Source organism: Gekko japonicus, unplaced genomic scaffold (genome assembly GCF_001447785.1).
Source record: "Gekko japonicus isolate JY-2015 unplaced genomic scaffold, Gekko_japonicus_V1.1 scaffold923, whole genome shotgun sequence".
Classification (NCBI taxonomy): Eukaryota; Metazoa; Chordata; class Lepidosauria; order Squamata; family Gekkonidae; genus Gekko; species Gekko japonicus.
Window position 1 is genome coordinate 514,766 of NW_015171530.1, and position 21,144 is coordinate 535,909.

Below are 21,144 nucleotides of genomic sequence, written 5' to 3' on the forward strand. Positions count from 1 at the left end.
AGGGACTGCCTTTCCCCGCATGTTCCCCAGAGACCATTGCAATCAGGATCTCAAAACTGCCTGGCCCTCCCTGGTCTGAAGGCCGCAAGGTTGACATCGACAAGGACAGGGCCTTCTCTCTGGCAGCTCCGTCCTATTGGAATCAGCTCCCTAGCGAGATCAGGGCCCTGCGGGACCCTCCACAGTTCCGCAGGGCCATGAAAACGGAGCTTCTTAGGCAGGCATTCTGATAGGAGCGGCACCTCACCAGCTGCAGGCCCTGTGCAGACTCAGACCCAGAAGTGGCCTAACGCGGTGGCACCGTTGAACGGGTCTCCAATTGCACTTTACTGTTTTGTATCGCCATCGATATTAATGGTTTTAACGTTTGTATCTGTAATTTTATAAGATGTATATTGTTTTATTAGTTTTATGGGAGCCGCCCTGAGCCCGCCTTGGCGGGGAGGGTGGGGTAAAAGTCAAATAAATAAATAAAATATCACCCAAAGATAACAGGCTGCGCAAACTCTTGCTCACAAAAAGCTGCTACAAAACAACTGGCCTCAGATGATGGGAAGAAAGCTTAAGTCAGGGGTGTCAAACAAGGGCAACCGGGGGCCAGAACCAGGCCCGTCTGGAGCTGTTATGTGACCTGTGAGCAACTAGGGCAAGGGAGGGAACAGGAGACTGCTCGGGGAAGTGGGCGGAGCCACTCTGATTGTGGCTTCAGCACGGCAGAACGACCTCATCTGCAGCACTCAAGCAGCATGAGAATGTCTGCCCAGTGCTGCACCGCTGACTCTCCAGTCTACCCACATGGGTTTTCAGCCCATGGGGCTTTGCAGTGAGAATACACCAACTCAGAGCTTACCAGCTGCTGTCCCTTACACAGTTTGTATCTCCGGTGCCTGGCATTACATTTTATGGTACATACGGCCCGGCCCGACAAAGTGACATTTATATCAGATCCGGCCCTCGTAACAAATGAGTTCGACACCCCTGCTTAAGTCAAGGCGCTTGTACACTGCAGCTGCCTAACGGGAGAAGTTCCAGTAAGGCCATCCCCAGACCGCCACCACCTCCACAGCCTCTGCTGTACTTACCAGTGGTCCAAAAAGCCACTCAAGGCCCTTGGTAGCCAGGCTGGAATCGTGCTGTCTCCTCAAATATCAGTTCTTTCAGCCTCTCTTTGGGCAGGTCGTCCAGCTCCATATCAAAGGTGAACGGTTCCTCAGCAACTGGCTGGATGGGGCACAAGGGAGGATGGTATTCAGACATCCTGGCACCCAAACTTTGTCCTCCCCCCACCCATCAGTCCTAAACCAGGAGTCCTGAAGTCTCCCTCTCCCCCTCCCGTCCCATCCCCATAGCACTGATCACCTCATCTGAGGGGTCGTAGTACTGCTCTAGGTAAGAATGGGCCAGTGACTCTTCCACTGTGATGCGCTTGTTTGGGTTAAAGGTCAACATTTTGTCCAGCAGGTCCAGTGCTAAACAGAGCAAGATAAAGGACAAGGTATCAGCAACCAGCTTACCCATGGCAATAGGAGAAAAACAACCCAGCATCACACCACTGGTGGACCTCCTGATGGCACCTGGTATTTCTGCCCACTGTGTGACACAGAGTGTTGGACTGGATGGGCCTTTGGCCTGATCCAACATTGGTGTCTCTTATGTTCTTAAGGAACAGAAGTTGGTGAGGGACTGGTGTGTATCCACAGGAGCCAGTAGAGCTAATGGCATGATTTGCTTAAGCCACCAGTCCCATTGGATGGGACCCAGAAGTAACTTGTGCACTGACTTAACATGGGATTGGACCGATGGCACCACATCGTAAATCTTAACACCCAACGCATGCATCTAGTCTGAATCCTGTTTCCAGCAGGGGGCAGACCATATGCTTCCAGGAGTCCACAGGGCCACGAAGACGGCCCTCCCCTCTTTTGTACCCCCCAGCAGCACACAAGATTCTGAGGTATCTCCTGCATTCAAACCATGCAAACTTTGTTGCGTTATCAGGTCTAATAACCACTGACAGACTTTTCTTCTTTGTGTGAGCCTAACTCTTAAAAGTTGTCTGTGCTAGCAATGGTCAAACATGGTAATAGAAAACTCAACAGTAACTGTACTTTAATGAAAAGCTGCATATTTCTTTTCAAAAGGTCCATCACTTCTCACATTTCTCACTTTTCAAAAGTTCCATCGTTTCTGTGGACTCCCGGAAGCCAGTTTGATACAGTGGTTAAGAGTGGCAGACTCTAATCTGGAGAACCCGCTCCTCCACATGAAGCCAGCTGGGCGACCTCACAGTTCTCTCAGAGCTCTCTCAGCCCCACCTACCTCACAGGCAGTGTTCCCTCTAAGCTGAGCTAGTGTGAGCAAGCTCACAATTTTTTAGCCTCCAGCTCACACATTTTTGTCTCTGCTCAGGAAGGACGGCTCCAGAGCAAACTAATTTATGCAGCAGCCAAATCGCTTACTCACAACTTTAATGCCAGTAGCTCGCAAAGTAGAATTTTTGCTCACAAGACTCCACAGCTTAGAGGGAACATTGCTCACAGGGTGTCTGTTGTAGGGAGTGGAAGAGAAGGGGATTGTTAGCTGCTCTGAGACTCCGAGTGAAGGGCCAGGTATAAATCCAACTCTTCATTTTGAGTTCCTTAAGTTCTCTCTCACATGGAACGCTGTCTGGCCTCAGTGACATTAATTTGCAGTTTATTGTCTCTCCTCAGAGTTTGCCCCATTGTTTACAGATGTTGTAAACAGTGGCTCGGATACAAACTTTTTCTCCAAACATCTTCCACAGTGAAGACTGAAGTCAAGAATTCATTTGGTTTCCCTGCAATTTTCCCTATCTTTCACATCAGCCTTTGCCATCTAACTGTTCTACTGCTTCTTTCTTATATGGTTTAAATGTCGATCATTTTTATATTTTTAGTAATTTGCTCATAACATTCTTTTCTTGAATACTTTTATCATTTGTTTGTTTAACCAGATTTTGTATTTTTTTGAAAAATCTTCCATTTTTAGTACACAAGCATTTTGTGGCTGTCTCAACACAACTCATGTCCTCTTGAATTTGTTTGTGCTCCTTTCTACTCCGTGGTATACATTTTATCTAAGCCTCTATTAGGATGGCTTAAAATAACTACCAAGCTTCCTGAAGAGATCTGACACCCTTGAATCTCCTTGAATCTCTTCTGAAACTGAAATGTGATTTTGATGGACTTTCTAGATAATTTCCCAGTTGCCCGTGTACTGAATTAGAAAGAATCCTGGATGCTTTTCTCAAGAGATAAGCACTGTCAAATCCCGAGTGGCAAATCAAAGATTTTCTTGCTGGTGTTTGGCTCCATGATTAATTTTTGTGAATCACGGTAGTTTATCATATCTAGACATTTTCTGCCCTTTTGAACAACTAAGTCCAGTCAATTCAACAAACTGAATCCATCCGTTGGTACATTTTTTTTCTTGTAGTTGCTCTCTGACTTCTTTCTGCATTTCAAGATGACCTGGTGCAGAACTGGTGCAGGGGAGAGGATGGGGAAGAGGGAGAGACATTCAAAGCATATGCCCAGACCTGTGCTGCCCTTTTGGCCTAGTACCTCTATTCCCAATGATCCTGTGAACAAATTTCCCCTCTGAAATTTTCAATTTCTTTTACTCCCTGTCTTCTAACACAACAAAAAGAACTAACACTGTCCTTTTTGAAGTCGCTACATCCAGGGATAATTGTACCCTAATAAAAGTAACTGTATCCTAATACAAGGGTCCCCAACCTTTTTTGAGCCTGTGGGCACCTTTGGAATTCTGGCGGGAGGTGCAGCCAGCTACAAAATGGCTGCCCCAGCTTACCTTCAGTCACACAGTGAAGACCCTGGCGCTGTGGTCAGTGTTCCCTCTAAGCTGAGTTAATGTGGAGCTAGCTCACAGTTTCCTAGCCTCCGGCTCACACGTTCTTTGTCTCAGCTCGGGAAGGAGGGCTCCAGAGCAAACTAATCTATGCAGTAGCCAAACTGTTTGCTCACAACTTTAATACCAGTAGCACACAAAGTAGGATTTTTGCTCACAAGACTCCACAGCTTAGAGGGAACATTGGCGGTGGTGGCAGCTGCTGCCAAAATCAGCAGAGACAATCAAATCTCCAATGGCCAATTAGAAGTTTGCTGGGCAAAAGCCCCACATTAGCGCTGCCCATTTTCTAAAAACACTCGGCAGACATCTGGAAAGATGTCAGAGGGCGCCACGGGCATCACACTGGGGAACCCATCCTAATAGATACAGATGTTATATTTCTGGTCAGATTTTTTCTTCTTCATGGACCAACACCAGTTGTGTAGTTTTCTGTGTCACTGATAGTCACTGTTCCACCAGGTGTTTTGTATTCTCACTATGTGTGTGCTCTCCAAAACTAGGCATTCGGAGACTAACACCGGTACGGACTTACCTGGGAGTAAGCTCCATTGACCTTAACAGGCACTTGCGCCCAAGGATCAGGCCACTGTGATTTGCCTATCTTTGAATTAGCCTATAAACATCTATGTATCGTATCCTCCAACAAGTCATTTTTGTATGCTATCTTTGAGTGCTTGATTGGCTGCCTGTTGTCTCTGCAAAGTTCTGTTTTCATTTAGAAGGCGCAGAGTGCTAAGGAATGAGTTATCCAATAACAGGCGATTCTCGGCTCCTATCATGCCTCCCCTACAAGCAGTTATTTTACCTTGCAGATTCTAAGCATCAACAGTCTGCTAACATTATGGTTTGGGGAAGCCCGACTCTTTTGTACAGATTCAGCTTCTCCCAAAGAATCCCCTCAGTGTTTAACAAGCTTACCGTTGCTGGCAGCTTATTCAGGGTGTGAACTGGGGACCTGCAAATGCCACAGGGTGGCACAGAACTAAAATTACTTTAAGCAAAAAGGAGAGGGAGATAGGAAAAAAAGACCACGTGCATGAGGGCTCCTGCATCTATACACCCAAGCTGGCTTACATTGTTCTCTCCTCCACTTTATCCTCAAAACAGCCCTGCGAGGTAGGTTAGGCTGAGTGTGCGACTGGCCTGAGGTCACCCAGTGAGCTTCCATGGCAGAGGCGATTCAAACCTGAATCTCCCAGATCCTATTCTGACACTACCCCACATTGGCTCTGCAGCCTTAGATACAAAGTGCATGAGACGCTGTCCCAGACAGGGATCGGGTTGCAGTCCCTTCTTCCACACAAACTATTAGACACAAGACTTCCTGCTGCCTGTACATCTAGGTCACCCCAGCAAAAGAAAGGTCAATAAAGTAGAGCAAGTTAACATCCGACCACATTCATACCACACAAGGTTGCACTCAAGATGCTGCCTCTTAAATTTCTATTACTTTCATTCATGAAGACTTTCCTTAGTTGCCAGCAAACCAGGGCCCAGAGTTAAGGACGACCAATTGTTCTTTAAAACGTGAGACAAGCGCACAAGCAGATGTCCAGAAAAGTGAACAGACGCTTTTTGCAAATATAGGCCCTTGAGCAGCAGCAAGGAGAAACCTGCAAGACGTGGATATGTTGACTGCATCAACATACACTACGCTTTTGAGATATCTCTCTGTGTGAACTGCAGTGGACTTCCGCCGCATAGCCCACGTTGGGCCTCAGTGAGAAAGGCAGACTATAAATACAGTAACTAAATAGGTCCCATTCAGCGCTTACTGGTGTGTGCAGACTAAGAAACAAAAGAAGACGTCCGGTTAAAGAGACAGAATTCAGTTTCGTGCTGCCGTTTGGAATTAAGAATGGGCCCTTAGTTAGAAACCCGTTAAGAGACTTCTGGCATGGATTGCATGGATAAGTGTGAACCAATCAGAGACAGATGACAGATGATACCCTGGGGTGCGGGAAAAGGGGCTGTCAACAATAAGCTATGCATGCTGGGACACATGTATCTTCCGTCCTCTCCCTCTTACCTTTGGGATCAGCCTTGGGGAAGAGTCTAGACCATGGAACCTTGGGCTTTTGGGGCAGAGACTGGAGATAGTTTCGAGCCTTCATGTTGATGATGCAGTTCAGATCGTCTTGAGATGGGGAACCCAGAATGCCTGTAGAAATGGGAGGTTAGAGAGCCCCTGGGCACCAAGCAAGGGGAGAGCCCTGGAAGAGAAATAGGCTTCTAGACTTCGGGGGGGGGGGGGGGGCTCTGGTGTGGGAAAAAAGTGTAGCCAAAGACCAGGAGAGGGGAAAGCTCTCCCTCCTTTCCCCCTTACCCAGGATGTGGTTGAGCTGGTCCAGGTAGTGCTTGCCAGGAAAGATGGGTCGGTTCGACAGCATCTCGGCCAGGATGCAGCCCACAGACCATATATCAATGGACTTGGTGTAGCCCTGGGAAGGGAGAAAGAGACAGAAAGAGAACACAGGATTGGGGGGCATCCTTGGTTCTTCCCCTCCTCACCTGCTTTTTCCTATCCCTCGCAAAATCTTGAAACTGCAGCACCAGCAAAAAAAATAGTAGTAAGCCCTGTTTCCTCCCAGTCTAGACTAAAAGGGCATCACACATCTGCAAAAGAGTGATGCATTCTGTCACAGTCTTTGGAAGAATGAGGAGGATGTAAAAGGATGATGAGTAAAAGAGAGTGCATGAAGGAATACGGTCCCAAGGCCTTGAGGAGAAGGCAGAAATTGAAAACTGGAAAGGGTCAGCCAGAGTGAACCTGGACAGCAGAACTTAGGTAACCAAAGGGGCTACAACAAGAACAGACTTTGTGCATCATGGGGGGGCTGTCTACTAGATATGCTTTTCTTAGGATAGCTAAGAGCAATCCACGCGCTGTGCTCTGCTATACTAGCTAAAGCTCTCTTTTCCCCCCAGAGAAGTCAGGAATCCTGACTCCCAGCCAGACTTGACCTCGCCCTCTTTCCTGATTCAGTAGTTCTGGCTCCCAGGTCCTCTCCACCCTGAACGTCTTACCTTTGAATTAAGCATGATTTCAGGAGCACGGTACCAGCGAGTGGCAACGTACTCTGTCAAGAAACCCGTGTGGTCATGGTCTGGATCAGCAATCCGGGCCAGGCCAAAATCACAGATCTGCAGAGAGAGAAGGATGGGAAGGCAAAGACAGTTACAACAGGAGAGAGGCTGGGAGGAGGGGGGGGGGTTGTACAGAAGAATTAGCGGAGGGTCTGATAAAAGGCCGATGAAGGGCACCTTTAGGTCACACGTGGTGTTTATGAGGAGGTTGCTGGGCTTCAGGTCCCGGTGAAGCACATTGGCAGAGTGAATGTATTTCAGCCCTCGGAGAATCTGATAGAGGAAGTAGCAGATATGATCATTGCTGAGCTGCTGAGTTTTCAGCAGCTTATAGAGATCGGTCTCCATCAAATCCTGAACTATATATCTGCAAACAGAAACAGGGATCCCTCAAGCAGAGGGACAGCAAGGAGACGAGTCAAGGAAAGCAAGTTTGCAGTGTTTGCGTGCACGTGTATACACAGTCAGTGGAACCTTGGCCACTAGAAGCCAATCCAAACAGACAGCTTTCAGCCCCTGAATCTCCAGCAGAAAAGAGCTTTACTGTCACACAGCAGCTAAATCCAGCTGTATGGACTTTATGTGGGAAGCAATCTCGACTGGTATAATTGGACACAAGCAAAATATACGGGGGAAAGAGAGTTTCTTAAGCCAAAACCATTGACAGCAGAGCACCATGGAACTGTATGAAAACAAGGGGAAGCCAGTGCAGCAGTGCCAGCTTGGCGTAGTGGTTCAAGTGGCAAACTAAGACCCGGGAGACTCAGGTTCAAATCCCTGCTCTGCCATGAAGCCAGATGGGTGACCTTGGGCCCATCGCATTCTCTCAGCCTAGCCTACTTCACAGAGTTGTTGTGAGGGTAAAAAGGAGACTAGGAGACAGATGTATGCCACGCCCTCAGCTCCTTAGAGGAAGGGCAGGATAAAAATGCAAATAAAGTGCCGGTGCATTGGTACACTCTGTTCCCAGCAACCCCACTGCATATCTCTCTGTTTTGTGGCAGGCAAAGCATCTGAACTGCACATTTGGCTCAAAGGCACGTGGAGACACTAAATCCAGGACACAATATGGCCTGTCCACGTGTCCACACACTCTTGCAGGTTATCCCTCCTACACTGGAACAGAGGACCATTGTTTGAAAGAAAAGATACACATCACGCATCTGATCGATGGTAGGTGCACGCAGAATGTCATTGATGCCGATGACATTCTCATGCTTGAAGCGCAAGAGGATCTTGATCTCACGCAGCGTGCGCTGGCAGTACGTCTGGTGCTCAAAGGGACTGATCTTTTTGATGGCAGCCCGGATCTTGTTGACATGATCGTAGGAAGAACTGCAAGGAGGGGATGACAAAGGTTAGATATGTATCGGAACTATTAGTTTATCTCTCTCTCTCCTCTTAATGTTACCAGCATTTTTGATCAAACTGCCAAATACCTCCCCCCTGCCCACATTTGAAAACAGTTTTGTAATTCATAACAGCAAATTAAAGGAAGAACGCCTTCCAAGAAAACCATACTGACACCTCCAAAACAATGCTCAAATTTCAGAATTCTGTCGACAGGCTGAATAGGAAGACAGCGACTTAAGGAAAGGCAAGACAAATGGCAGGCATGGTGTATGAACAATATGGTGGAGTCAGTCATGCCCAAGGCCCAGCTGTTTGACACAGCATATGATGAGTTAGGGAACTACCTTGCCTGGTGTTGAAGCTACAGAGATCCAAAGCGACACACCCAAAAGCCCTCAAGATATGTAGTGGTGGTACAAGACCCTAAAAAAACCTCGCCCTAAATTAGATGGGCACGAATACTTTAGAGTGAGAAGACTGGGAGTGTGAACCACCTGGCAGTTAAGATCCTCATTCCAAGCCCCTTTCCCTGTGCCCCTGCTTGCAGAGGTAAGGCAGATGGCAATCAGAGGAAAGCACGGCCCCTTTGGGATGCTCCCCCCTCCAGACTCATCTGGTGCCTACCTTACTGTCTTTGAGGTGCCAGACCAAAACATTTCTATTCACCTAGGCCTTTAGCAGAAGGATTCTGCTTTTTCAAGCTTTTTTGGTTGCTGAATGTAATTTTGTAATCTGCCTGGAGTCCAAGTGAGAAAGACAGACTATAAATAACATAAATACATGAATGTCAGTCTCTTCCCTTCTTGCAATGATCGTTCTTCTTAGGATTTTATTTTTATTTAAATAAATGAGTTGCCTTAAATAAGCCTCTGAAGTGGTGGTGTACACATCTCTGAGACAAATAAAGTTGGTGACTTATATGCTAGGACTTAGTTATTACCTCATACTACAGAGACTAGGTTTAGTAAATTGGGGTATCCTATAGAGTATCTTAGCTCAAAGCACCACTGTAGACAAAAATGCACAACAGCTCAGAAGGATCTAGGGACAGTACAGCTTCACATCAATCTACAGCTTTAGATTAATCTGATTACAAATCCTGCATCCATTATGAACAATAAAAGATCAGGGAGCCTAATAGGGCACTGAGTTAAATGACAGCAAAATTATCTGGCCCACAGATGCCAGAACAAAGACATCCATCTAAAGTAGTCACAGCACTGAAAGAGGTTCACAGCTGGACGGCATGCAGGAGCGGCACCGGAGGTCCAGAGAGAGGCTAGCCAATGCCTGACTCAGCAAGACACCTGTGCAGTGGACAGCCTTGTGGCAAGAAAGGCACCAAGTCTCCCCTTCTCTGTTCACAGGGCTGCCGCGACCACAAGACGAGAGCTCCAGCCGCTAAGCTTCTCGACATCGAAAATGCTCGAAGGCACAAACAACACCTTTCACGGCCAGCCGCTGGCCACTTTAGACCGGCGCCACACCAGCCAGATGTTGGGCGGCACGGGTGCAAACAAAGAGAATGGTAAACACCGGCACGGAGCAACAGGACCTGCGAGAGCCAATCACTGGGAGGGGCTGGCAGCACCCCAGGGACTGGGCAGGGCTAGGTAGGGTGTGTGTCTCTGGATTGCAGGGCCGTTTGGAAGGAGGAGGCATCTGTCGGATGAATCGGTAGCAGAGGAAATCCAGGAGCGCCAGGGCTGGGAAAGGGGGGGAGCGGCGGTACAGCAGCTAGGAACCAATGTGGAGGGGGATCGAGGCAGTGGGTCCAGTATTGGTGGAAGACCAGCACGAGGGAGGGGGGGGTCGGTAACTAAGAAACAATATGGCGGAAGTCTGCTTAAGAGGAGACGGCGGACGCGAGATCCCGATTCGGGGGGCACGTCAGCCACTCAGCCATCCTCGGCTTCGGGGCTGGGTACGGCAGCGGGGCAGGGCCACTCCGGGCAGTTCGCGCTCACTCACCAGACCATGCCGTACGCCCCCTCGCCGATGTACTGTAGATCCGTGTAACGCGGCCCCACATCAAAAACTTGACCCTTCACCGTCTCCACTCCCAGCCGCGGAGCTCCTGGTACGGGCACGGGGCCTGCCCCACCCGGGGCCGCTGTTGCCGCCGCTGCCGCCATGGCCGATGCGATCAAGGATCTCCTGCAGCCGCTCCTATCACTGCTTTACCCGGAACCGACACCGCCCGAGCGCACTGCGCATGCGTCCACTGGGAGAAAACGAGCGGCCACCACTGCCCATGCGCTTCGGGCTAGCTGCGGCTTGGAAAGCTGTCTAGAGCGCATGCGCCCAGTTTGCCCACTACCTTCCAGCAGGCCGCAGCGCGCCTCGTTTGGAGTTGGACGTCACACACTCAACCCGGAAGCGCCGCGCCCGAAACATTCCACTCAAGCGAGGCCCCGCCCCGTCCTCTACTCTCGCGCGCCTCTATGGAGCTGGGCCACGCCTCTTGACTCAGCGCGCCTCCAATCAGCTCCGAGCGGTTCGTTTCATCTCCTAAGGCCCGCCCCTAAATACGCCCTTGTTGCTTAGTCGCGTGTTCGAATGGCGGTCGTGGGGAGGGTATTTGTAGAGCGGGGCGGGTGAAGAAGGGCCGCTCCTCCCGGCTCTGTGGGAGTGTTGTGCCTGACAGCCCGGCCGAGCCTTGCCTCTATTCGTGCAGGGCGGATCCGTGTGGGGTGGCCTTGTTGGAGGGGAGGCGAGGAGCCCGCTCAGCCTCCAGACTCCATGACACTCATTCCACCGGGTGGGTGGCAGTGTTCCCTCTAAGCTGAGTTAATGTGAGCTAGCTCACCTTTTTTTAGCCTCCAGCTCACAGATTTTTGTCTTCGCTCAGGAAGGACGCCTCCAGATCAAACTAATTTATGCAGTAGCCAAATCGCTGGCTCACAGCTTTAATGCCAGTTGCTCACAAAGTAGAATTTTTGCACACAAGACTCCACAGCTTAGAGGGAACATGGGGAGGCTGCCCGTCTGCTGTCCGACAGCCCCCACTGGACTCTCGTGGACCAGCAGTACACCACAGGGTTTGTGGGTCCATTCCCAGGGATAGTAATGCAGTTCTGGGGGCTGTCATTCCACACCTATAGCACGAAATTTAAGTGGGTCTTCTCAGAGGTGAGCCCATTTTATTTAGTGAGGCTTGCTCCTAGGAAAGGGGATAAAGTTTGAGTGCAGTGGCTCAACGCGGCTACCCATCTGCAGGGGTTTTAGGAACATGGCATCATTCTGCATGGAGAAACTGAATTGACACACGCCTTTGCTTCTCTGGATCCCTTCCTCTTTTTATATGCACCTTTGCCATGTACCCTTTGTAGGACATCAGTGTATTTCGAGGGAGCCCAGTCCAGTGAATTCAGTGGTTCCCATTATATCCAGTGGGCCTTCAGGGAGCTCCTGTAGTTTCCAATGGGCACTCTTGTCATTTGTTTTTTAATACATCCCATATAAAGGTAAAGGTTCCCTTGCTCAAAAGCCAGTCAAATCCAACTCTAGGGTTGTGGTGCTCATCTCCGTTTCAAAGCCAAAGAGCCAGCGCTGTCCAAAGACGTTTCTGTGGTCATGTGGCCGGCGTGACTAAACACCAAGGTGCACGGAACACTGTTACCTTCCCACCGAAGTGGTACCTGTTTATCTACTTGCAGTTTCTTGCTTTCGAACTGCTAGGTTGGCAGGAGCTGGAACTAGAGATGGGAGCTCACTCCGTCATGCGGCAACTTGGGTCTCGAACTGCTGAACTACTGACCTTCCACAGGTCAGTAGTTCTCACAAAGTAGAGCCACCGCAGCTCCTAATATACACATCCCATGTACAGAATAGTAAATGTTATGTAGGTAACATTTTATAAATTTAGATTTCCAGCTTTTTCCATCCTCTATGGAAATCAGCCAAAGCTGTGCCTGTTGGATTTCTGCCTGTTGCACAGCTGTGAGTCGTAGGAGCTCTGCTAGCAGCCTTCAAGGACTTTTCTCTGCAAGCCTTTGTGGCTCTCTTTTTGGATACTTAGGAAGGCCTCCTGGCTACAGTGAGAGGTGTTGGGAGGGACAGAGAAAGAATTGGTTTTGTGTATGTCATCCTCTACCCTGCTGTGGAGTATGCCCTAATGGAGAGGTAGCATTCCAGGCTCATAGAATTAGGGTGAAAGAAGAAACAGGCTGGCTGGGGATGTAGACTCTTCCAGGCCCTATAGGGAGGTTTAGTAATATTTGAGCTTTCAGACATGCTGGTTGGTGAGAAAGGGGAACATGACTGTTATTTTAAAACATTCTTGAGACCTCTGCTCCGAAAATGAAACACTGATGCAAAACTCACAGTGGTCTTGCAGGCGAAAAGAAATGGCTGCTTGTTATCTCCCTTAGGACCTCAGATTATAAGCAGCACAGCACCATTTTTGCACTGCCGAATTAACCCCTTCCTATGTTTGTGATGAGAAAATACGACAACCCTAGAAATTCAACCTTCATTTTCATTCATGCCAACAATTCACCTGTTCAATACCAAGTTTGTTCAGAGGGAAAAGTAAAACAAAAGCTGCATTTGCATCTTCATTATGCTGTATACCTATTTACTGCTCTGACCCTCTACCTGTAGGTATGAACTGGAAATTTCCATTTCGTTGTATCTGAGGAAGGATGCACTTTGCACTGCCAAATTAACCCCTTCCTATATTTGTGATGAGAAAATACGACAACCCTAGAAGTTCAGCCTTCATCGTTCATTTTCATGCATGCCGACAATTCACCTGTTCAATACCAAGTTTGTTCAGAGGGAAAAGTAAAACAAAAGCTGCATTTGCATCTTCATTATGCTGTATGCCTATTTACTGCTCTGACCCTCTACCTGTAGGTATGGACTGGAAATTTCCATTTCGTATCTGAGGAAGGATGCACACACACACACAAAAGCTTATACCATGAATAAAACTTGGTTGGTCTTAAAGGTGCCACTGGACTCCAACTTGGTTCTGCATCTGCACGTTGTTGGATATTGTTGCTATTATTGTGCTACAGCAAACTTTTGCAACTGGATTGTCCTGTGCACAAAGGACAATCAAGTTGCCAGTGAATGCTTCTCATTAGATCTCAGAAGCTAAGCAGGGTCAGCCCTGGTTACTAATTGGATGGGAGATCTCCAAGGAAATCCAGAGTTGCTACGCTGAGGTAGGAAATGGCAAACCGCCTCTGAACAGCTCTTGCCTTGAAAACCCTACCAGGTTGCCGTAAGACAGCTGTGACTTGATGGCAAAAGCAAACAAGATCCAGTAACGTGGATGCAACCCAAAGAAGGCATGTTGGGACATATTAGACCCTAAAGGTTGACTCTAAATGGTCTCTTTTGCAAATGGTGGACCTTTCCAGCAGCAGAGGACCCCTCTTGGAGGAAGCCTCCACCCTGCGGCCCATAACCTCCTTGTTGGGTTATTTTAAGGTAGCAGAGCAAAAGAAGCAAGCAGCACACATTTATTTATTTTATTTATTTATTATTCGATTTATTACCCCGCTCGAACCCCCGCTAAGGGGTCTCTGAGCGGCTTACACTTGATTCTCATACCTAATCTATGGCCACAGAAACACAGGGTGGGGGACAATCCCTATCAGCACCCAGTGGAGGTACCGGACAGTCTCTGGGTCGGCATTACTCGGCTCGATGTCTCGGTTGTCTTCTGGCTCCATTTTTTGATGGTCACTCCTGCGGTGAGTCAGCCGGGCCCCTCCGACGTGCGGCGCGCTCCGGCGCGGCTGCAGCTCTGTCCTTCCGGCTCCGCCGCGCCTGCGCCGTCCGCTTTCCCCACGTTAGGTTTACTGTGGCATTAGCTTCTGTGGATTAGAGTCCACTGTATCAGAGGCATGAAGAGCTATCCTCATTTGGCAGATATACACCAACGTGGGTAAAAAGCAAGAAATGTGAACAGTGGGCACATCTATGACGTGCAAGAGATCTGGCTAGTGGCATTTCTATGTAAAACTCATTGACAGCTGCAGTCACTGGTGCTGCCCCGATTTTCTGAACTCATTTAATACTGTAGTGTGGGTGGGAAAACCTTGACCTTGATTTAGACTGAAACAAGAGAGAGTCCTCTTCCCCCCCCCCATCATTTTAATGGCATCACTTGTTGCATAAACAGAGACCTTCATTTGCTTTTGAAGGATTCTTTCCTTCTTTTTGTCCTACACTCTTACAGCCTTCCCTTCACACAGCGTCATTCATGTTACCACCTTGCAAACAAACAAAAGAGTCCTGTGACACCTGAAAGACAGTTCTTGAGGGGTTTTTCCCCCCTTTAGGCATGCATCTGGTGAAGAGGGCATTTACCTACAAAAAACCCTCATGCCACAATGAATCTGACTCATAGTCTAGTCTTAAGAGTTACAACCTTTGAAGCCCAATGTCTTCAATGGAGTTCGTGTTAGTCTTGAGATTACCACTGGAGTCTGTTGGTTTTGCAGCAACAGACTAGGATAGCTAACCTATCTAATTTTATGATTGTTGCTTTTATGGTTTTATTGTATTGTGAACTGCCTTGAGCAGCTCTCTGGCGGCATGTACATTTTTTTCCAAACAAATCAATTAAGAAGTACATTTTTGTTCGTGGAAAAGCCGTACGTCTTTAGAGTTTGCATCATTTATACTGCCGTTTTCATTCACTGGCATCACGTAATCTACTTGTTAAGGGGAGTGGCAGGATCATAAATTAGAGTCCACAACCCACTGGAAATATTATCCAGAAATTCTTCTGGTTTCCAAGTTCTAAGCCGGCACCAGGTGCCAACCCCACCCTTTCAGTCAGATTAGTAGCGGTAGCAGTACCCTCCCTGCTTCTGGTGTGTTACAGAGCAATACCGTCTGTGCATCTGGTGTGTTACAGAGCGTCCACTAGAGGAAGTGTCTCTGTCCTGAGGAACTTACAGAGTCAAAGGCCAAATTCACACATGCTGCCACTTCAGCTCCTTTCTTGCTATGGGCCTGCCTGCCAAAACATGGGTCCGCTCCTACAGAGCAGAAGTTCCCCCCAGACAGCAACTTTGGCAACGGTGGCTCAAGTGGTTAAGACGCTGAACTGCAAGCTGTGGAAGGTCAGTAGTTCGGCAGTTCGAGACCCCAGTGTGCCGCACGACGGAGTGAGCTCCCGTCTCTAGTTCCAGCTCCTGCCAACCTAGCAGTTCGAAAGCAAGACATTGCAAGGAGATAAATAGGGACCACTTTGGTGGGAAGGTAACAGCGTTCCGTGCGCCTTGGTGTTTAGTCATGCCGGGCACATGACCACGGAAACGTCTTCGGACAGCGCTGGCTCTTCGGCTTTGAAACGGAGATGAGCACCGCAACCCTAGAGTCGGACTTGACTGGCTTGCGAGCAAGGGAACCTTTACCTTTACCAGGCTGTTTTCATTCCTGTTTCCCCTACATCAGCTACCTGCACCTAGAAGCTTGTCTTTCTATCTACTCACTCCGAGCCTTGCATTTTGCATTGCCCACGGGAACGTCCACAGCCATTAAAACAACCCTTAGCATTTCTTTTGTCAGATGTCAGATGCTAATCTCTCCCTAACTACTTGAGGGCAAAGCCATGTGACTGACCCATTCACAGACCTCAGACAGCAAACTCACACTGAGAATCCACACTGCCATGAGGACTAGACGTTGGGGGTGATGACTTCAGTGAAACCTGTGATTCCAGGGGATGCTGTACGCAGGACTAAAGACTCTGGGCTCTTCTTCTGGGCTCTCATGGAACTGAGGCAAATGGGCTTCTCAGAGGTGAGTGGACGAGGAAAGGAGATCAAGGTTTAGAAGCGTACACAGCTAGATTGTTTAGGAACATGAAACAGTATCAAAAGTGCTTCCGCTGAAGTCTTCTGGCAGAAAAGCTGTAGATAACTTGGAAGCCTGCAACCCTGAAGACGTGTTTGGTTCAGCAAAATAATCTGTTTCAATACATTTCAAACCAGAAAGCCTCTGAGCTACGCAGAACCCTTCTTTTGGCAGGAGCTAAAGAGATTTGTGCAACTTGGAAACTTGCTTCTCTGCCAAATACAAGTGACTCAAGGAGGTAACTATAATGATGGGACAACTACATATAACTATAATGGTGGGAAATACAGGGAGAAAATTAGAGGGGTGGGGTGGGGGGAAGGCTGGAAGATGGAAGCAACCCAGAGAATGATACCACAAGCAGAGATGCCACTTGCTGCACGCTGGCCCTTTAAGAGACCAACCCTCCCAGCTCTGACAGTTCCAGGGCGATGGCTCTGTTAAAAAGCTCTGAGCCGCTTCGCCTCCAATTCATTGTGTGGCACATCCGTTACAAAGGCTGCAGGTGAGAGCGCTGGGCGGGGGTGGGGGGAGGAAGGACTTTGGGTTGGGGTGGAGGAGAAGCAGGGGAAAGTGTATGTGTGTGTGGGGGGGACCCTTGCTTGCACAGGAAAGGGGGGGGGGTCCTCCGTGAATTATTCGATCATGCCTGTAGCACTTTCTGATGTGCAAAGCAATGCCTGGTCCTGGCTCTTCTTCATCCTCTGCAGAACCCTGTGAGGTGGATCACACTATAATTCCCATTGTAAAGACGGAGAAACTGAGGAACGAGGCGGGCTTTCCCCTCTCACGGAGGCTCAATCGATATCATTTGGGTGATGCTGCAGACTCCACTGATTTGCTGTACTTGGTCTCAAATAATGGTACAGCAAATCAGTGAAATCTGAAGCAAGTCAGTGGAAACCCTTCAACTCAATCCACCTCACAGGCTACTTGCAAGGATAAAATGGGGCCATCCTTTGTGCTCCTCTGCCCCATCCTGCTCGGGAGAAAGCAAGGGATAAAAATGTGTTGGAAGACTTCAGTTTTACCTGTTCTGTGTGTGACCTGGAGCGTAACATGTGCAGTATGTGGCTTGGCTGTTTTGCTTGAGCTATCCAAATGGTGACAGCCTGCGACCCTACACGCGTTTAGCGGACAGTAAATTCTCACTGAACCCTGCAGGATTTACTTCTTCTGAGTAAACACACTTGGCGAGGTGGTGAGTAAGGTTACCTCCTCTCTGCTTGTGCAGCTTAGAGGGAACACTGCTTCTGAGTAAACACACTTGGGACCGGGCGAGGTAGTGAGTAAGGTTTCCTCCTCTGTGCTTGCGGAACTCTCTGCCACTTGGCTATAAAACACATAGTGGTGGGCTAACCTGCCCGTTAGAGTGGCTGCGTGGTACAAATCTGGATTCATTCACAGGGAAATCTCCCATGCCAAGTTCCTTGGTTCTTCTGTAGCTACCTGATGCTGTGGTTAGTGTCACAATGAAAAGCAACCAATAGAGTGTGTGTCTGGGGAACAGACCTCCGGTACTGTCTAGGGCACAGGGGGCTGACCCAAGTTTCAGGCACATCAGCAAGTCGGAGGGCTTGTAATGGGGCTTTGGGCTTGTGACTTGGGATTGGCACCCCTACTAACAGCCGTTCTCTGGCAACTCTCTGGCAGGAACCATGAGCCGCAAAGTCGTGAGGTCCAGTAAATTCCGCCATGTCTACGGCCAGCCGGTCAAGGCCGACCAATGTTACGATGACATCCGCGTTTCCCAGATGACCTGGGATGGGAATTTCTGCTCAGTCAACCCCAAATTCCTGGCCATCGTGGTCGAATCCAGTGGAGGAGGGGCCTTCCTGGTCTTACCCTTGTCCAAGGTAGGTAGAATCCCCCACCCCCCAAATGTCCTCCTCAAAACTCCCTGGGTTGCTTCAGTCTTGACTTCCACCACAAATGGAATTCTATCATCCCCCCCACCACCCCCGTAATGTATAGCACCACGTATAAATCTAACTTCAGTGTGGTGTCTCCCCACCCCGCTTTGCGTTTCCGGGGAGCGTAGAGATGGCGGCAGGGGCGGGTGGGAGGGACGGCGGAGTTGTGAAAATGCCGAAGCGACAGATCCGTGACACTTTTTCTTTGCCTTAAATGGCCTGAAGTTTGAACCTGCTGCGGAAACAGGGCCCAGAGAAAGGGAAGTGGGTTTGGGGGCAGGCTGAGGGGGAAGGAAATGGGGAGAGCGGTTGGTACACTTTGCAGCTCCTCGCCCTGCTTTGCATCTGCCTGTCCCAAGTTCTCTTCTCGCCCCTCTGCTGAGAACCCGGGAGTCCTGGCTCTCTCTCACACACACACCGACAGACCCTTTCCAACCACATAGGAGTGCCGGCAAGTTGTCCTTTTGTGTAGGCCTGGCCCCCTTTCCAGTTTCCCCCAGTGAAACCTACAGGCTCCATTCCTGTCACAGAGGAGCCAGAAGATGGCCGCCCGGGGGGGGGGCAAGCATCTCATAAGCAGACCCTGTTGCCCTCCAACTGTCTGAGACGTTTCAAACCCCCCCCCCATGGTCGGCTGGTTGTTCAAATAGGGGCGTCATGCTCCCCAAAGGTTCAAAGAAGCTCCTGTGTGAGTCGGGGCTGAGACAAGCAGCTAAGTTTAGGCTCCGGTGGAAGGATCTGGGTTTGCCCCCAGGATACCGGCATCTCATGACTTCAGCGTGATGGATCCAGGAGCGAGGAGCGGATTCACACTCCTCAGAGTGAGCAAAAGGCGAGGGGGAGGGAGGGAGGAGCAGCAGCAGCAGCCGTTGCAGTTGTCTGAAGTTTGTTTATTCCTCCCCAAATGGGGGCCCAAAGCAGCGTACATCGTTCTCTCCTCCATGTTCTCCTCACAACAACCCTGTGAGGTAGGTCAGGCCGAGAGAGTGTGAAGTTCCCCCATCCAGCTGGGCAAGCAACCTTCTGGGGTGACCAGCTTCGAGGTCATCCAGGGTCCAGTTCCACTGTTCTGAAGTACCAAGTCTTGGTTGCCACAGAAGAGGGAGACAGACATCTGTTGCTTGGCATTCAGAAGGTCCCAGGCTAAATCCCCAGCATCACTAGGTCAAAGGTCTTGGGCAGCAGCAGATGTGAAAAATCTCCACCTGAGATGCTGGAGAGCTGCTGCCAGTCAGAGTAGACAATTCCGACCTTGATAGACGAAGGGTCGGACTCCGTATAAGGCAGCTTTGTGCGATCGAGTGTTTTGCATGTCTTAGGCCAGGCTAGACGTCTTTAAAAAAAAAAAAAAAAAATTCTTCCTTCAAAGAATTCATGCTCCCCTTCCTCCGTTTTATTTTTACTACAACCCTGTGAGGTAGGCTAGGCTCAGAAAGGAGGGGAGGATTTGAACCCAAGTCTCCCCATTTGTTGTCAAATACAGTAATCACTATACCACACTGCCCCCCAACATGATGCTGCAGTTCTGTAACTGCCTTTGGATATGGGGCTAAAAAGCTGTCTGGGTGTGAGGGGAGGGACTCTTCCTCAGTTATTTGTCCAGCTGGAAACCCATGTGTGTGTGTGTGTGTGTGGGGAGAGAAGCACCCATACTGTGCCTTCCCCCCCCCCATCTTAAAGTAGCGATGATGGAGTCCAGTTTGGGGGCCACAGTGCAGGGGTGGGGGGTGTTAATTCTTCCCCTGGGCTATTTCCCAGAACAGTAATGTCCCCCCCCCAGCTACTTTAAACTCTGGAGGGAAAAATAAGAGCTTCCCCTAATTTGCCTGTTGCTTCTCCCTGTGTGGATTTAAAAAGAGTTTGTTTTTATACCTCACTCTTCACTACCCAAAGGAGTCTCGGAGCAGCTTACAATAGCCTTCCCTTCCTTTCCCCCACAACAGACACCCTGTGAGATAGATGGGGCTGAGAGCGCTCTGAGAGGGCTGTGACTGGCCCAAGGTCACCCAGCTGGCTACATGCGCAAGAGTGAGGAACCAAACTCAGTTTTCCTGATTAGAGTCCACCGCTAGTCTTAACCACTACTCCACAGTTCAAGGTGGCCCCGATCCAGCTCCAGCTCACCTGCAGGCGTGTGTCGCTGGGTCTCCCCAGTTCCTGCATGCAGGGTGCCCAATTCAGATTGCGACTGTGGCACACGCGGAGAAGAGGCTCCAGTCCCCTCACCCCACCCCATTGTCCTGACTTGAAATGGTCCCACAGGGGCGCTCCTTGGCCATTCGGGAAGCCCAGCCCTCCCCAGCATGGCTGGCATGGCAGAAAGGGCAGCAGCTGGTGGGGAGGCAGTGACGGCAGCAGCCCCAGTCACATCCGGCTGCCAACTCCCCGGCAGACACATCATCTTGTCACACAGGGCTCTTTTTGTAGAAAAAGCCCAGCAGAAACTCATTAGCATAACAGGCCACACCCAACAGCAGAAACTCATTAGCATATTAGGCCACACCCCTGACAGCACAGCTCATTAGCACATTAGGTCGCACCCCCATGTTACCAGAAGTGTGGTCATCCAGCCACACCCACCTTTTGCTTCTTATTCTGTTTACCTTGTTTGTGGTCAAAATCCAGGGCCTTTTTTGTAGCAGGAACTCCTTTGCATGCTAGGCCACACACCCCTAATGTAGCCAATCCTAATGCGTTCCTGCTGTTGGGTGTGGCCTATTATGCTAATGAGTTCCTGCTGGGCATGGCCAACTTGGGAGCCAGCCGGAACGCCGTTCCTGTGCGTTCCTGCCCCAAAATAGCCCTGATTCTTGTGTCTCTAACCATGGCCTGGTGTGCAGAAATCAGCAAGGGAAGCCCGCAGCTAAACACGATGGCCTCCTCATGTGATTCAGCCCAGGAGGAAACAATCTATAAATTGAACAGCTAAAAATAAATATTCATACTAACAATATCAGCTGGCTGAGCGGCTGCTAAAAGCAGAGGAGCAGGGGCCGGCTGGGAATCTGGCCGCCCGGCAGTTAACTCAGATTGTAAGAACTGTGGTGTGGTTGGGAGAAGGGGGGGTGGTAGA

General features: G+C 49.5%; 2 protein-coding genes across 2 annotated transcripts in view; one reads left to right on the forward strand and one right to left on the reverse strand.

Annotated features, from left to right (window-relative positions):
• The window catches only part of MAPK3 (mitogen-activated protein kinase 3), a 14,722-nt gene extending 4,194 nt beyond the window's left edge, over nt 1–10,528 (reverse strand). The window contains exons 1-8 of the mRNA XM_015419576.1: nt 10,306–10,528; nt 8,134–8,316; nt 7,159–7,348; nt 6,922–7,038; nt 6,221–6,335; nt 5,924–6,055; nt 1,360–1,469; nt 1,083–1,221 (exon numbers count right to left, since the gene is read on the reverse strand). Coding sequence (XP_015275062.1) covers nt 1,102–1,221; nt 1,360–1,469; nt 5,924–6,055; nt 6,221–6,335; nt 6,922–7,038; nt 7,159–7,348; nt 8,134–8,316; nt 10,306–10,469 — 1,131 coding nt within the window. The 5' untranslated portion in view covers nt 10,470–10,528 and the 3' untranslated portion in view covers nt 1,083–1,101. The remainder of the gene's footprint in view (nt 1–1,082; nt 1,222–1,359; nt 1,470–5,923; nt 6,056–6,220; nt 6,336–6,921; nt 7,039–7,158; nt 7,349–8,133; nt 8,317–10,305) is intronic.
• A 6,062-nt stretch (nt 10,529–16,590) lies between these two features.
• CORO1A (coronin 1A) overlaps nt 16,591–21,144 on the forward strand; it is a 12,885-nt gene continuing 8,331 nt past the window's right edge. The window contains exons 1-2 of the mRNA XM_015419527.1: nt 16,591–16,663; nt 17,812–18,014. Of these exons, the coding sequence (XP_015275013.1) occupies nt 17,817–18,014 (198 nt within the window). The 5' untranslated portion in view covers nt 16,591–16,663; nt 17,812–17,816. The remainder of the gene's footprint in view (nt 16,664–17,811; nt 18,015–21,144) is intronic.